This window comes from Mesoplodon densirostris, chromosome 2 (assembly GCF_025265405.1).
Source record: "Mesoplodon densirostris isolate mMesDen1 chromosome 2, mMesDen1 primary haplotype, whole genome shotgun sequence".
In the NCBI taxonomy this organism is placed as follows: domain Eukaryota; kingdom Metazoa; phylum Chordata; class Mammalia; order Artiodactyla; family Ziphiidae; genus Mesoplodon; species Mesoplodon densirostris.
Window position 1 is genome coordinate 111,469,980 of NC_082662.1, and position 14,894 is coordinate 111,484,873.

Here is a 14,894-nt window from a genome sequence, read left to right on the forward strand (position 1 = left end):
AAGTGTTAGCATACGGTATTCATTTTTCTCTTTCTGACTTACTTCACTCTGTATGACAGACTCTAGGTCCATCCACCTCACTACAAATAACTCAATTTTGTTTCTTTTTATGGCTGAGTAATATTCCATTGTATATATGTGCCACACCTTCTTTATTCATCTGTCGATGGACACTTAGGTAGCTTCCATGTCCTGGCTATTGTAAATAGAGCTGCAATGAACATTGTGGTATATGACTCTTTTTGAATTACGGTTTTCTCAGGGTATATGCCCAGGAGTGGGATTGCTGGGTCATATGGTAGTTCTATTTTTAGTTTTTTAAGGAACCTCCATACTGTTCTCCATAGTGGCTGTATCAATTTACATTCCCACCAACAGTGCAAGAGGGTTCCCTTTTCTCCACACCCTCTCCAGCATTTATTGTTTGTAGATTTTTTGAGGATGGCCATTCTGACTGGGGTGAGATTAGTATATGTACTGCCGAAGTGAGCACTACCTTCATTCCTGTAACCTGTTAGCAGCTATAAAGCACAGTGAGAGCGCTGCCTCTATTGGTTCAATGATGTGCTGACACCTGCTGGTCATATCTAGTTCGGCCGCCCTGACCCCAGCACCTTCGTCTCTCAAGTATTAAGGGTGGGGACCCCCTTAACCAGCCAGACACTGAAAGCGTATGCTCGTGGTAATGTCGCCCCACAGCGCCACCCACCCCTGGAGACTCCAGGGACACACTCCGACCTCCTGATCTCTGGTGTCTCCAGTCTAAGTTTAGTTCAATCTTCAGAACTTTTCCCACGGACCCCCCACCCCAGCAATCTGTACTTAACATTTTCCCCATTACCACAGACATATAAGGAGAACAAGATCTCAAGGAACTGGGCAGCAAGGATAGAAAGAGGCAGACAACTTGGGAGCAGGAGATGTACAATGCCTCTTCCTCACCTCAAAGAATCAAGACTATTTCCTACAGAGTGCTCTTCCTTTTGACCTTTTATTTCTAGGAGGCTGTCGGGGTCATAGACCTTCTTGGTGACAGTGTGATGAACGGGAGGTTGAGCACAGAGTAGGTAGGCGGGGCTTGGGGTGGGGCCAGGCCAAAGGGCCTCTCACTTAGGAGCTTCTCCATTCTGTCAGCTCTCCCGGGACATCCAAGGCAAGACTGGCACCCAGGGCGCAGCAGGTGAGGGACCAGGAAATGACAGAAGGGTAGGCTTCAGGGGTGATGGTGGCAGAAGAGTCCTAGCTCTGTCAGCCTGACCTTTCCATATTTTGAGATTCTCATTTGATAGAATTCTTGAGCCCCCAGTGGGGAGGTCCAGCTCAGTTCTTCCTGGGGCCAGGCAGCCTCAGAAAGACATGGTTTGGTTTGGGTGGGGGCAGGGCTGAGGGATGGCGGTGGATAAGGGTATGTGACAGGCTACTGAGAGGTGCAAGGAGATCTTAGTAGACGTGGAGCTAGATGTAGGGGCCAGCAGGAGAGCATGGCCAGAGGGCCACAGGGCAGGACTCAGACAAGAGAAAACAGGAGACTGAAACACGGAGATGGGGAGAGGACAGTGGACAAAACGTGAGATGGCAACGGGGGCAGCGGAGAGCTGGGTAGCAGGAAGGCCAAGGAGGAAGGAAGGCTCACATGGAGCAATCTCCTCTTCCGGATGTAGAGCGTGGTCCAGAAAGCCCCAGGCAAAGCCGGGAGCAGGGCAAGGCTCCAGATTCCCACTGGACCGATTCAGCTGGGGGAGAACCACCCCTCCTTCCAGTTACCCACCTCCCCTTCTTCTTCAGACTCCTATTTCGTTTGGGGGAGAGGGCAAGGCTGCTCCTCACTGCGGTCAGAGCCACATCCTGCAGAGCAGGGGAGGGGGAAGTAAGAAGCAAAACAAGCAGAACCACCACAGGCGAAGACCATGGGGAGAACGCCCTGGATACTTGCAGCTGATGTGCCACCAGGAGGTCCTCAGCACAGTCCCAGCAGAGGACCTGAGGCCTCTAGGACTGTCTTGAGGTGCTTGTTTCTCATGATTCCTCAGTGTGCTTCAACCTCATTGAGAGCATTCCAAGGGAAGGAGGTTTCTTTGGATTATATGGTCCAAAGCCCGCTTTTATCATTTGCTAGTGACTTTAGCCAAGTTGCTTAATTTTTCTTAGTTTCATTTTTCTCATTGCAAATTGGGGATACCTACCTTACAAAGGGTTGGGAAAACTGAGATAAAGCACTTGGCACATAATAGGTTCTCAATAAATGTTCATTATTATTTTTGTCAGGACTCCCAGGACCCATATATTTCTCACGTCTTTAAAGGCAGTACAGCACACTAGCTGACATGGGCTTTTGGAGTCAGAAAAACAGTAGTGTTTGACCTTGGGTAAATTATTTAACGTAAGCTTCAGTTTGCTCAGCTGTAAAACAAGGATAGTAATACCTACACCTCATAGATGTACGGTACCCAGTCAGTGTCCAGAAATGGCAGCTGTGAGAACTATCTGCCAGGTAAGCTTTATCTTCTCCACTGTAATAGCAACAGCCTACTTCCCCTGAGGTCTTAACTTGTGGTGCGCTAGCGTCCGGTGTGCCCTCATTCCTCCAGCCAAAGCTATTACTGCTCCTCTGGTTTTAGAGATCATGATTTCCTACAGTACAGAAGGAGAAAAAATGGAAACAAAGCACAGAGGACTGAGGGGGCCCAGGGGGAGAAAGATGACAAACAAAGATGAAGATGAGATAGAAACCAAAGAGACAGAGGGCCTCCCTGGTGGCGCAGTGGTTGAGAGTCCGCCTGCCGATGCAGGGGATACGGGTTCGTGCCCCGGTCTGGGAGGATCCCATGTGCCGCGGAGCGGCTGGGCCCGTGAGCCATGGCCGCTGGGCCTGCGCGTCCGGAGCCTGTGCTCCGCAACGGGAGGGGCCACAACAGTGAGAGGCCCACATACCGCAAAAAAAAGGAAAAAACAATAAAATAAAAAAACAAAGAGACAGAAAGGGGAAAAACCATTTCTCTCTAAGGAAGCCTGTGGCCTTTCTCCTAGTGACTGACCACATACCCCCGCATCTAACCCTTCCCTAGGAATCATGGAGTCCTTCAGTTCAAAGAGTCTGGCGCTGCAAGCAGAGAAGAAGCTACTGAGTAAGATGGCAGGTCGGTCTGTGGCTCATCTCTTCGTCGATGAGACGAGCAGCGAGGTGCTAGATGAGCTCTACCGTGTGTCCAAAGAATACACACACAGCAGGCCCCAGGCCCAGCGGGTTATCAAGGACCTGATCAAGGTGGCTGTCAAGGTGGCCGTGCTGCACCGCAGTGGCTGCTTCAGCCCCAGCGAGATGGCCTTGGCTACCCGCTTTCGCCAGAAGCTGCGGCAGGGCGCCATGACCGCACTCAGCTTCGGCGAGGTGGACTTCACCTTTGAGGCTGCTGTGCTGGCCAGCCTGCTGACCGAGTGCCGGGATGTGCTGCTGGAGCTGGTGGAGCGCCACCTCACACCCAAGTCACATGGCCGCATCCGCCATGTGTTCGATCACTTCTCTGACCCAGGCCTGCTCACGGCCCTCTATGGGCCTGACTACACTGAGCACCTTGGCAAGATCTGTGACGGGCTCAGGAAGCTGCTGGATGAGGGGAAGCTCTGAGAGCCCTGACCCCAGCACGTTCCTTCTTGGCAAAATGGCTGACTGAGAAAAAAACAGATCATGGGCTTTCTAACCCTGTTCATCTGCACTAATGCTTTTCAACCCTCAGGTTTCAGTCTTTCCCAAGAGTGCCTGTGACTCTGAGACCACCCCATGCCCAACTGCTGGTGGAGAAGAAGCAATGCTGAGGGTTGGGGCCTCTCTCCTACTCCAGCCCCAAGACAGGAAACAAAGCTGCCTGAAAAAGATGAAGCGAAACTTGGATCTCTATTTTCCCCACAAGGGACCTTTCAAACAGGGAAGCCCCCTCCCCTCAGAACCAGGGGAAGAGGGTGTAGCCCATCTCACTCCTCTGGGGACACTAAAGACAGGGGGCGCAGGGAGCCTTTAGAGACATCCTAGACCTTCAGCTCTAGGCGGAGTCTGGACAGATACCAGAGACTCTGCTCTAGAGGGCAGGAAGAAGGGGCTAGGGCAGGGGAGAGTCTCACAGAGGAAATAAAACTATTAAAACATGCACAGGGCTCAATGTTTAATCTCTCCAGCTTCTTGTATCTTATGATCATCACAGAGGAAAGAGGTATATAAACACCACTCGTCTCACCTCTCACCATTTCCATACAGGAGACTGAGGCATATTTCCAGCATCACCGGGGTTCCCTTGCCTACTTCTTCTGTTTAAGAAACTCAAAAAAAAAACTGTACCGCAGATCAGTGCTACAAATTGCAAATAAATATGCAGTGAGGAGCAAGACATAGATCAAAAGGCTCTGGTCGGGAGAGGATATAAGAAAAAGACTCCCACAACTGTCCTCCTCTTCAAACTCCACGGCAATTCTTCTTCCATCCCTTAGCCTCACACAGGCTGAACAGAGGAGCAGATTAGAAGGGTGAACTGGTGGCAAGGAGAGTTCAGGACCCTACATCGCTGTTGTTTTCTCAGAACAAGAGTTGTGGAAAAGTTATAGTGACCTGGTCAGTCAAGACTGAGCCCAAATTCTTTCATTTGAGATTGGGGGCGAGGCACAGTCTGCCATTCCCTGCAGCGGGGCTAGATCACTGATTGCCCGTTCTCAATAACATGGCTGGCTAAGAAGGTGGGTAAGGTGGGCCAGGAGTCACTGGCTCACTTACTGTTCCTGGGTTCCCCTCATCCCAGGGCTATAGAAATCCCATTTTTCAGCTAATAGTGGGAAAGAATAAGATATAGCAAATAAATAATACTTCAATATAGCACCAAATAAATTAGGTAACATAGTTGGAGATGGGGAGGAAGTTCGGGGCTGTGAGAGTCCCTGCCTCCCTGCTCTAAGGCCAAGGAATGGTGAAAGGGATGGGAAAGGCAGCAGGGATGTTAAAAGAGCCTTTTGAATCTAAAGGACAACTCTAGATTCAGCCCCAGAACTGAGAAGGGGACTATTTCCCATCCCCTACCCTTGCCTATAGAACTGCTCCAGACCAAGGAACTCCTGACGGACAAGGAGGCTCAGAAGATGGCAGGAGTAAGGGAGGTGGGCTGGGAGGCCATGTTCCTGAGCCTCACCTCAGGCTCCTCTCTCCCTCAAGTTGCTCCTGCAACATCCGGCTTCTCTCAATCAGTTCTGGAGACATCAGAGTTTGAAGATTTCATCCTCCTGGTCCCGAAGTGTCCGGGTCCGAGAGGTCTGGGTCAGCGGCACAGGACCAAGGACTGCTCGTTGCTGCATCTGAGGAGAGCTCAGGTGAAGACCTGAATCCTCCCCAGGTATCCTGCAGGTGAGGAAAGCGGGAAAGAGCAACAGATCAAGGGAAGAGGCTGAGACTAGGCTGAGTGAGGAAGTACGTGGGAAGCTGTCCTCCTCTAATATACATGAGCTGGTTGCCTTAAGATGGAGTCTCAGTACCCTCTGGATAAATCCTAATCCTAATGCTCCTTCATGGACCATCAGAGCAGTAAGAACAGTCAACTATTTCACTCCACTGAGAACAAAGAACCATTACCCAGTGCCTCTACCCATTCCAGCAGCCATAGGCTCTGCTCATTGTCTTGCAGCTACCTGAGGGAAAGGTTTCACCTTGCTTCTGCTGACACTGGAATTACTTACTTTGTGTCTGGTCAGGTATGGCTGGGGGAACAGAGAGTCTATGGAGGGACTTAAAAGGACCCATTCAAACTTCCCTGGTGGCACAGTGGTTAGGAGTCCGCCTGCCAAGGCAGGGGGCACGGGTTCGAGCCCTGGTCAGGGAGGATCCCACAAGCCACGGAGCAACTAAGCCCGTGTGCCAAACTACTAAGCCTGTGCTCTAGAGCCCACGAGCCACAACTACTGAGCCCATGTGCCGCAACTACTGAGGCCCGCGCGCCTAGAGCCTGTGCTCCGCAACGGGAGAGGCCGCCGCAGTGAGAGGCCTGCGCACTATAGCGAAGAGTGGCCCCTGCTCACCGCAACTGGAGAGGGCCCGCGCGCAGCAGTAAAGACCCATCGCAGCCAAAAATAAATAAATTAAATAAAAATAAATAAATTTTTTAAAAAAAGAAATAGAAAAAAAAAAAGGACCCATTCAAGACTCACCCACTTTCTCCCTTTTTCAGCTTCTGGGCAGCAGCCTTCTTTGACAAGCTGATCTGTGAATCGAGCTTCTTAAGGAAATCAGAGGCAGAGAGGTCGTGAATGGGGGGCTCCTGGCCAGGTGTGGGAAGGACTTCACCATTGGCACGTCCCGAACCTGTCTCTTGTTTCTTCCTCTCAGCTGAGTGTGGCCCATCTTTATCCTTACTTGGCTGTACCTCTTCCTCTCCATCCTTCTCTTCCTCAGAATCCAAACCATTGAACAGGTCTCTGGGCTCTGTCAGGATGGGGATGTAGAGGGTTTTCTTCAGGAAGATCGAGTCATTAGTATAAAGGCGGTTTGCACGCTTAATCTGTTCCATCTTTAAAAAAAAAGTCACCACAGTTAATGACAGTAATAACAATCCATCTTATATTTGTACAGCACCTCATGCTTTTTAAAGTGATTGTACAAAGTCTTATCTGACCCAATAACAACCAAAACTACAGTGGGTTGATATTATCCCTATTTTATTGATCAGTAGCTTTCATACTTTTTGGTCCTAGGGCCCCTTTACATTTTAAAAAATTATTGAGGAAAAAAGTTTTTACTTATGTTGATCACATCTATCAATATTTAAGGTATTATAAAGTTAAAACTGAAAAAATTTAAAAACACTTCCATTACATATTAACATAAATACTTTGATGAAAATAACTATATTTTCCAAAACAAAAACAACAAACATGTAGCAAGAACAGAGGCACTGTTTTACATTTTTGTAAATCACTTTAATGTCCGACTTAATGGAAGACAACAGGATTCTCATATCTGCCTCTACATGCATCTGCTGCAATATCACATGTCATGTAGCCTCTAAAACAGTACACTCATGAGAATAAAAAAGACAAATAAAGTCTTGTTATTATTACCATGAAAATTGTTTTGACCTTGTGGATCCCTACAGGGTCTTAGGGACCCCTAGGGGGTCCCTTTAACTACTGTTAAAGGTGAAGGAACTGAGGTTCAGAGAGGTTAAGTTACTTGCCTAGCAAGTTACTGACAGAGATAGAACTAGAATTCTGGGCCTTTTTACTCCTTCCAGGAATGCTTTTCTTATTAAATTAATAATTTCACTGATCAAATATTTATTTAGTACCTATTTATTCATCACTGAACATAGTGACTGACATCATGATCTCTATCTACCTGCCTCCGAAGGTAGAAATATCAATGTCATCCTTAACTCATACTTTTCTTTCATGATCCATACCTAACAGGTCAACAAAAATGCTGTAAAAATCTCTCACATCTGGTCTCATCTTCACATTAACTGCCATTGACTTAGAACAGACTCTTAATATTTCTCATCTGGGTACTGTAACAGTTTTTTGTTTTGTTTTTTATAAATTTATTTATTTTTGGCTGTGTTCGGTCTTCGTTGCTGTGCACAGGCTTTCTCTAGTTGTGGTGAGCAGGAGCTACTCTTCACTGCAGTGCGTGAACTCTTCTCACTGTGGTGGCTTCTCTTGTTGTGGAGCATGGGCTCTAGGCACGTGGGCTTCAGTAGTTGCAGCACGCAGGCTCAGTAGTTGTAACTCGTGGGCTCTAGAGCAGTGCAGGCTCAGTAGTTGTGGTGCACAGGCTTAGCTGCTCTGTGGCACGTGGGATCTTCCCAGACCAGGGCTCGAACCCGTGTCCCCTGCATTGGTAGGTGGATTCTTAACCACTGCGCCACCAGGAAAGCCCCAACCCACTACCTTGCTTATAAACCTTCTATGGCTCCCCATTGGCTCAGAGATAAAATCCAAATTAGCAGGACTTCTCTGGCAGTCCAGTGGTTAGGACTCAGCACCTTCACTCACAGGGCCCGCGTTCGATCCCTGGTTGGGGAACTAAGATCTCACAAGCCACGTGGTGCGGCCAAAAAAAAAAAAAAATCCAAATTAGCATTCAAGGGCATTCTCAACCTAGCTCTCATAGGAAGTCCACCCACACCTCCCGTCTTCTGCCACTTATACATTTTGCCATCCTGAACTTTTTATTTTTCTTCCAAAATTTCATGATCCTTCACCGTTTTGTGTCTTTATCTGCCTGGAATGTTTCTCCACTACTCCCTTCTCTGCCTGGAAAACTTCTCATCAACTATCATTACCTTTGTGTTATCTTCTTCAGGGCTCCCAATGCATACTGTAAATATTGCTGTTAATAATACCTACCCTATTATATTGTTATTCATCTATTTGCATATTTGTCTTGCCCAAACTGTGAGTCCTTTAAGGGCAGGGTTGGTGACTTGCCGTCTCTGTATGCCTAAGGCACTCCTCAGCATCGCACAAACTTGGCACACAGCAGAGGCTCATTAATGCTTTATCAGTAAATAAACTAGATAATAAAATATAGGAACCACAGACACAGTATGTCAGTATTTTATTATCCGAGGCCAGGCAGCCAGTTTTACTAAAAATTCATCCCATAATGGCACCAGTTTGGGAAATCATAATTCTTATATCTGTCAAATATCAAAGCTGTTTCCATTCTAGGGCAAGACTACTATAATAAAGTTGACTTATAAAATCTTATGCTATAATGAGTTTAAAAATAAAATCGGATTGATCTGAACAATAAAAAAAAGTTAAAAATGGCTTGCAGTTTTGTACTTTTTCTTCGCCAAGTGCTTTGATGCTATTCATTTTATTTTGCCTAGATAATATCCTAAGTCTCTTTTGTCTAGATAATATCCTAGGTCCTTTTCTGTTGCTTTTATTATTTCCTAGCAGTACCATATAAGGGGACATTGTTCCACTTCCATCGAGCCAAGAGCTAGAAAGGTCATTAGAATCTAGTTAGTTTAATAGAGCAATTCAAAGTGAGGATTTTAGAATGAGGTCACCTGGTCTGAATCTTAGCTCTACTAATTAGACTAGTTGTATATAGTCTATGGCAAATTATCTCTCTAAGCTTCAGTCTCCTTATCTTTAAAATTTTATTTTTATTGGGCCTCCCTGGTGGCGCAGTGGTTGAGAGTCCGCCTGCCGATGCAGGGGATACGGGTTCGTGCCCCGGTCTGGGAAGATCCCATATGCCGCGGAGCGGCTGGGCCCGTGAGCCACGGCCGCTGAGCCTGCGCGTCCGGAGCCTGTGCTCCGCAACGGGAGAGGCCACAACAGTGAGAGGCCCGCATACCGAAAAAAAAAAAAATTATTTTTATTGAAGTATAATTGACTTACAATATTTTATTAGTTTCAGATGTACAACACAGTGATATTCCTTACCTTTAAATGGAAATAGTTACATCTACCTCATAAAGATTTACAGAGAAATATGAGATAATATATAGCGCTTGGCACATACTAAGTGTTCCTTAAATGACAGGTAGGTAATAACTTAGGTAATTGATTTATCTAAGTTTTTACTTTAATACATCTTCCTCATTTTACAAATGATAAGAAACTGAGGCCCCAAACAGGGGAAGTGATTGACTATTCAGTCACTCAGCTAGTAAGCAGCAGAATGAGGCCAGAACCTAAAACTCTTCTTCACTGGACTACAGAGGTTTTCTGTACTCAGAAAGGTACAGGGTTGTAAGAAAACCTCAAAAAAAAAATTGTTGATTCACTAGCAGCACAGTTTCCTTCATTGCATGGCCTCTGAGCCTCTGCTGGGATGAAAGCACTGCTCAGTACTTTCACATCTACTTCCTTTGTTTAGGCCATCCCTCTACCTGAAATGTTCACTTTACTATACTCCCAAATCTCCATGTGTGGAAATCTTAGCCATAGTTTCATTCATTCAAAAAACATCTATTAAGCTTTTATGTGCTGGGGACTATGCCAGGTTCTAGAGATATAAAATTGAAAGGAAATTGTTCTGTCCCTTAAAGAGAGTACAGGCTACCAGAAAGACAAAGATGTAAAAGGTATAAACCACTGGATTACATAGGTTTATAGAGAGGAGCATAGAGGAAAGAATGTCCAAGTCTTTCAAGGCCCATTGCGATGGCTCCCTTAAAATCTGCACTGATGTCCCCTTCCAAATAAAAAACAGTCTTCTTTCCTGACTTCCCCCTCTTTGTTAACACCTCTACGAACTCACCACATTCTGTCACCTACAATCAATCATTATTTGTGTCCCTGTCCATATCTCACTAGACTGTAAATTACATGAGGGCAGCAACTATACACTTTATTTATGTTTCTGTCTCCCAAGGTGGTTACCACAGTGCTTTAAACATACCAAGCATTAAAATGTTGGCTAAATTCAACAGGATATGGAAAAAAAAATCTTTATCAACTTTAAAACAATGCATTTTTACATCTACCAAATACACCCTATGCAGGAGCTGAAATGCTTGGCATAGAGAGTACCTGTTTTGTACCAAGGAGGCCACCTTCCAGAAAAGAAGAGGGTAGAGCATTGAGGAGAAAAAAGAACAAGAAGAGACAGGCACGTAGGGAACTTAGGACTAAAAACTAGCTCTCCATTGTTTGCTGTAAATGTTTAATCACTCTCAATTAATGTTGCTATGTGGTTAACAGTACAAGCTTTGGAGTAAGACAGACCTGTTTGAATTTTCACTTCAACACTTTAGTTATTTGGCCTTGGTCAAACTGGTTAACCAATCTGTCTCGGTTTCTTCATCTGTAAAAAGGGGACAATAATTGTGTGCTTGATAGGGATGTGAGGATCAAATGGGCTAATAGATGTAAAGTCTTTAGTATAGTGACTGGTGTAATAAATAAGAGTTGCTCCCCTCCATTGGGACAGTGGGACAGGATTTGTCCCAACCAGACAGTGCAACACTGAGATGGGAACACAAACCAAAAGACAAACGTGGACCAGACTTACACCACAATTTATCACAATTAGTTAATTTAAACACAATTAAGAAAATTTCAGGGGAAGTTGCCTAGAGGGCCGCTACCTACTCATGAGAAATAAGTCTCTTCTAAGTGGGTGTCTGCGTCCCAATCCTGTTAGACTCACCGTCACCCCGTATTTGAGTGCTAGTCCAGCCAGGGTGTCTCCGGGCGCCAACTGATGCTCCAGGCGTCTTTCCCTCACCGGGGAGCAGGCAGACTGCACCAGGCTTCCATAAGAACGAGCCCGGCTCCCTTGAAGCAGTCCTGACCCGCCAAGGGGGGCCTGTCTAGAAGGAGAAGCCATCTCCTCACCCTGCGGACAACTGGGGTTGCCAACTGCGGGAGGCCTGTCTAAGTGACCAGTAGTGACGGGCCCGGGGTCTCAGACTTAGAGGATTCCTTTCCCCTTCAGTCTTCTGTCCTAAGTCTCCTCGCCTCCCCCGGCACTACGCGACCTCTCAGCCCTCGCTTCTCCTCCCTCCAAGCTCCTTTCCCACCAATCTGTACTCCGACAATTCAGTCTCTACCTGAGTCTCTCCTTAGCACCCCTCCGACTTTCGATTCCCCACAACAACTCGCGACATTGACCTCTAACCTTTGAATTCTAGACAGCCTCCTCAACACTCAGCTCAGTTTGCCCCTAGGTCCGGCAGCCCGACCTCCCGGCCTCACAACACCCCGACTCCGCCCCGTCCCGAGGTGGGCCTGCCAGGGTCAGGAACAAATCAGGCCCACCGCAGGTGGGCTGTGGCCGCAGGAGAAGAGCGTGATGAAAGCGAGAGCCTACGGCACACTTTCCCCTCAGCGATCCTCAGAGGTACCCTCCGCATCAAATTAGTCACACCCTCAAATTCGGGCTCCACATCTAGGTTCTTGTCCCACCAAACCCTTGAATCTGTCAAGATGCAGGGGCCTGTATCCAGCCCGGCGGCAAGTTCTTTGAAAAAAAAAGACTTCATTTCCCTAAAGGCTCCGCGCCGGCGGGGTCGCAGGGCACCATAGGAAATGCAGTCCCCATCCGCAGGCAAGGGGCGGGCTTCCGGGATCGCGCAGTGCACGCGTGGAAGAGCGTCCCCGGAAGTAAGGGGGCCAACCGGAAAGAGACAGGAAGGAAGGTAGCAGTCCCACTCTCGCTACGGTGGCCTGAAAGGAGTGACGAAGGCGGAGCCGTAGAATTGATCATTTCTGGGGCTCACAGTCGTGATGTCTTTCAAGAGGGAAGGGGATGATTGGAGTCAACTCAATGTGCTCAAAGTAAGCGCGAGAGAAGAGCGTCTGGAGCAGCTTCACCTGCCCTCTGAAGGATGTGAAGGAGCTGTTTTGTTGCTGTGACAACAACTGGTGGGGGGTGGTGCGGAGGGAGCCAGACGACTAGAGCTGCTGTTGACCCCTTTTTCGCCCCAGATCTCTGCTCTCCCCATGGTCTTTATTCCCTTTGAGTCCTCGTCCCTATCATTTCACTTTTATCCCGTCCGGACTTCTTCCCCTATCTCCTGCAGAAACGAAGAGTTGGGGATCTGCTGGCCAGTTATATCCCAGAGGATGAGGCGCTGATGCTACGGGATGGACGGTGAGGGCGAGGAGTGGATCAAGCCTAAGGGTTCTGCGGTTAGAGGCTCAATAAACTTTTTTTTTGGCTGCGCTGGGTCTTTGTTGCTGCCCACAGGCATTCTCTAGTTGCGGCGAGCGGGGCTTACTCTTCGTTGCGGTGCGCGGTCTTCTCACTGTGGTGGCTTCTCTTGTTGCGGAGCACAGGCTCTAAGTGCGCGGGCTTCAGTAGTTGTGGCTCGCGGGCTCTAGAGCGCAGGCTCAGTGGTTGTGGCGCACGGGCTTAGTTGCTCTGCGGCATGTGGGATCTTCCTGGACCAGGGCTCGAGCCCGTGTCCCCTGCATTGGCAGGCGGACTCTCAACCACTGTGCCACTAGGGATGCCTAATAAACTTTTGTTATTAAGGAGGAGAGCGGGAGTACCTAAGATTCTTTAGCTAGGAGTGAGCGACAGGGATGTGGTTGGTGGACATTGGGAGACTTGGGAGCTGGGCTTTGGAAAGGAGTGCTAGGACGGGGTGGGACCCATGGCCGAGACTCCACTACTCTGGGGCCAATTATCTTCTTCTTTCCTCCTCCCCAGCTTTGCTTGTGCCATATGTCCCCATCGACCTGTACTGGACACTCTGGCCATGCTGACTGCCCACCGTGCAGGCAAGAAGCATCTATCCAGTAAGTTTGGGAGAAGACAGAGGATGGCGAATAAACCCTTAAAATCTCTTCAGACCATCCTTGGTGCTCTGCTTTTTATTCTCTTCCCCTTCCTCCTCAGGCCTGCAGCTTTTCTATGGCAAGAAGCAGCCAGGAAAGGGCATGGAGCAGAATCCAAGAGAGCAGAATGAACTGAAGAGGGAAGAGACCAAAGTGGAGGTAATCAGAGCAGGGAGGTTGTGTTCCAGGCAGGACTGTGCTGCACACCTTAGGCTTGAAGGGCTTTGGCTTCTTTCTAGCTCTGAAGGCTCTGATTCTGTCTCCCATCTCCATGCCAGGCTCCTCTGTTAACCCAGACTCGACTTATCACCCAGAGCGCTCTGCACAGAGCTCCTCACTATAACAGTTGCTGCCGCCGGAAGTACAGGTCTGTGGGGTGGGAAAGCCAGAGATAGGGAGGGACAGGAGATAGATGGCTCTAAAGTGATTGTTTTCCGAATTGTAGTCTGAGGAATACTAGTGTTCTGGAGGTGTTAACTTGTATTTCAGGAAAAAGAATCCTGTAATTAAGAAAAAAGTTTGGGCAGTGGTGCTTTGTAATCCTATTTGAAGAATAGTAATATTAGTATATTTTAAGGGCTCTACGAAGTCTTAAGATTAAAAAAAAAAACCTTAAAAAAGTTAACTTAACCTTTCCTAAATTCACTGGATTCCACAATCGTTTTTATGCAGAACGCTTATTAATATCTTGAGGAACACAGTTTAGGAAGCACTGCTTTAAGGGGTTGGGAGTCACAGGAGATTTGGCCCTTTCCTTTACTGCTTTTACAGACTTTGATTCTTCTCTACCCAGACCAGAAGCCCTTCGTCCCTCTGTCTCTTGTTCCCCTTTGCCACCCCCAGAGGTTGAACCCCAAAGTGGGAAGATCAGTAGAGAACCTGAGCCTGAGACTGGCTCACAGACCAAGGAGTCGGCAACTGTCTCATCCCCTGCACCTATGAGCCCCACAAGAAGACGGGCCCTGGATCATTACCTCACCCTTCGAAGGTGAGTATGCAGAATCACTTTCCTCAGATTTCCCCTTTTCTCTCTGACCCTCCTTTTTTCAAAGCTTCTCAAGTGTTTTTACTTATCCCCACTAATTTCTTTCTTTTTTTTTTTTTTTTTTGCGGTACACGGGCCTCTCACTGTTGTGGCCTCTCCCATTGCGGAGCACAGGCTCCGGACGTGCAGGCTCAGCGGCCGTGGCTCACGGGCCCATCCGCTCCGCAGCATGTGGGATCTTCCCGGACCGGGGCACGAACCCGTGTCCCCTGCATCGGCAGGCGGACTCTCAACCACTGCGCCACCAGGGAAGCCCACCCACTAATTTCTTAATAAACTTCCTTTCCTGACCAATTCTCTTTTTTCTGATGTTTCCAGCTCTGGATGGATCCCAGATGGACGAGGTCGATGGATAAAAGATGAAAATGTTGAGTTTGACTCTGATGAAGAGGAACCCCCTGATCTCCCCTTGGACTGACACCCTCTTGCCCCGTTCAGTTCACAAATAAACTACAGCGGGTGCTGGGAGCCTAACTTTCCTTGAGTCTGGCTCCTTGTTTCAGGATTTCAGATCTGTTCCTTCTCAGCCCAGCCAGTTCTTCTCTGCAATGTACACAGCTCCCCATACTTCTAA

At 47.8% G+C, this 14,894-nt stretch overlaps 3 protein-coding genes across 3 annotated transcripts; 2 read left to right on the forward strand and 1 right to left on the reverse strand.

Annotated features, from left to right (window-relative positions):
- The first annotated feature begins 3,070 nt into the window (after window positions 1-3,070).
- On the forward strand, window positions 3,071-3,625 carry TNFAIP8L2 (TNF alpha induced protein 8 like 2). Its single transcript, XM_060087343.1, has one exon. The coding sequence runs from the start codon at window positions 3,071-3,073 to the stop codon at window positions 3,623-3,625; it is 555 nt and encodes a 184-aa protein (XP_059943326.1).
- Window positions 3,626-4,151: 526 nt separating this feature from the next.
- Window positions 4,152-12,019, reverse strand: LYSMD1 (LysM domain containing 1). Its single transcript, XM_060087358.1, has 3 exons — window positions 11,141-12,019; window positions 6,178-6,536; window positions 4,152-5,374 (listed from the first exon to the last, which is right to left on the reverse strand). The coding sequence occupies exons 1-3, from the start codon at window positions 11,318-11,320 to the stop codon at window positions 5,236-5,238; spliced, it is 678 nt and encodes a 225-aa protein (XP_059943341.1). The 5' UTR covers window positions 11,321-12,019; the 3' UTR covers window positions 4,152-5,235.
- Window positions 12,020-12,107: 88 nt separating this feature from the next.
- Window positions 12,108-14,794, forward strand: SCNM1 (sodium channel modifier 1). Its single transcript, XM_060087380.1, has 7 exons — window positions 12,108-12,270; window positions 12,516-12,586; window positions 13,148-13,236; window positions 13,337-13,434; window positions 13,554-13,642; window positions 14,069-14,263; window positions 14,639-14,794. The coding sequence occupies exons 1-7, from the start codon at window positions 12,220-12,222 to the stop codon at window positions 14,736-14,738; spliced, it is 693 nt and encodes a 230-aa protein (XP_059943363.1). The 5' UTR covers window positions 12,108-12,219; the 3' UTR covers window positions 14,739-14,794.
- Window positions 14,795-14,894: the final 100 nt, after the last annotated feature.

Excerpts from the sequence above, each read along its gene's own strand:
- LYSMD1 (XM_060087358.1), bottom strand. The coding sequence starts at position 11,320 with ATGGCTTCTCCTTCTAGACAGGCCCCCCTTGGCGGGTCAGGACTGCTT. Across the intron at positions 6,537-11,140 it reads CACTCAAATACGGGGTGACG|ATGGAACAGATTAAGCGTGC; the intron begins GTGAGTCTAACA and ends TTTTTTTTAAAG. Across the intron at positions 5,375-6,177 it reads CTGAAAAAGGGAGAAAGTGG|GATACCTGGGGAGGATTCAG; the intron begins GTGAGTCTTGAA and ends CCTCACCTGCAG.
- TNFAIP8L2 (XM_060087343.1), top strand. The coding sequence starts at position 3,071 with ATGGAGTCCTTCAGTTCAAAGAGTCTGGCGCTGCAAGCAGAGAAGAAG.
- SCNM1 (XM_060087380.1), top strand. The coding sequence starts at position 12,220 with ATGTCTTTCAAGAGGGAAGGGGATGATTGGAGTCAACTCAATGTGCTC. Across the intron at positions 13,237-13,336 it reads AGGCAAGAAGCATCTATCCA|GCCTGCAGCTTTTCTATGGC; the intron begins GTAAGTTTGGGA and ends CTTCCTCCTCAG. Across the intron at positions 13,643-14,068 it reads TGCTGCCGCCGGAAGTACAG|ACCAGAAGCCCTTCGTCCCT; the intron begins GTCTGTGGGGTG and ends TTCTCTACCCAG.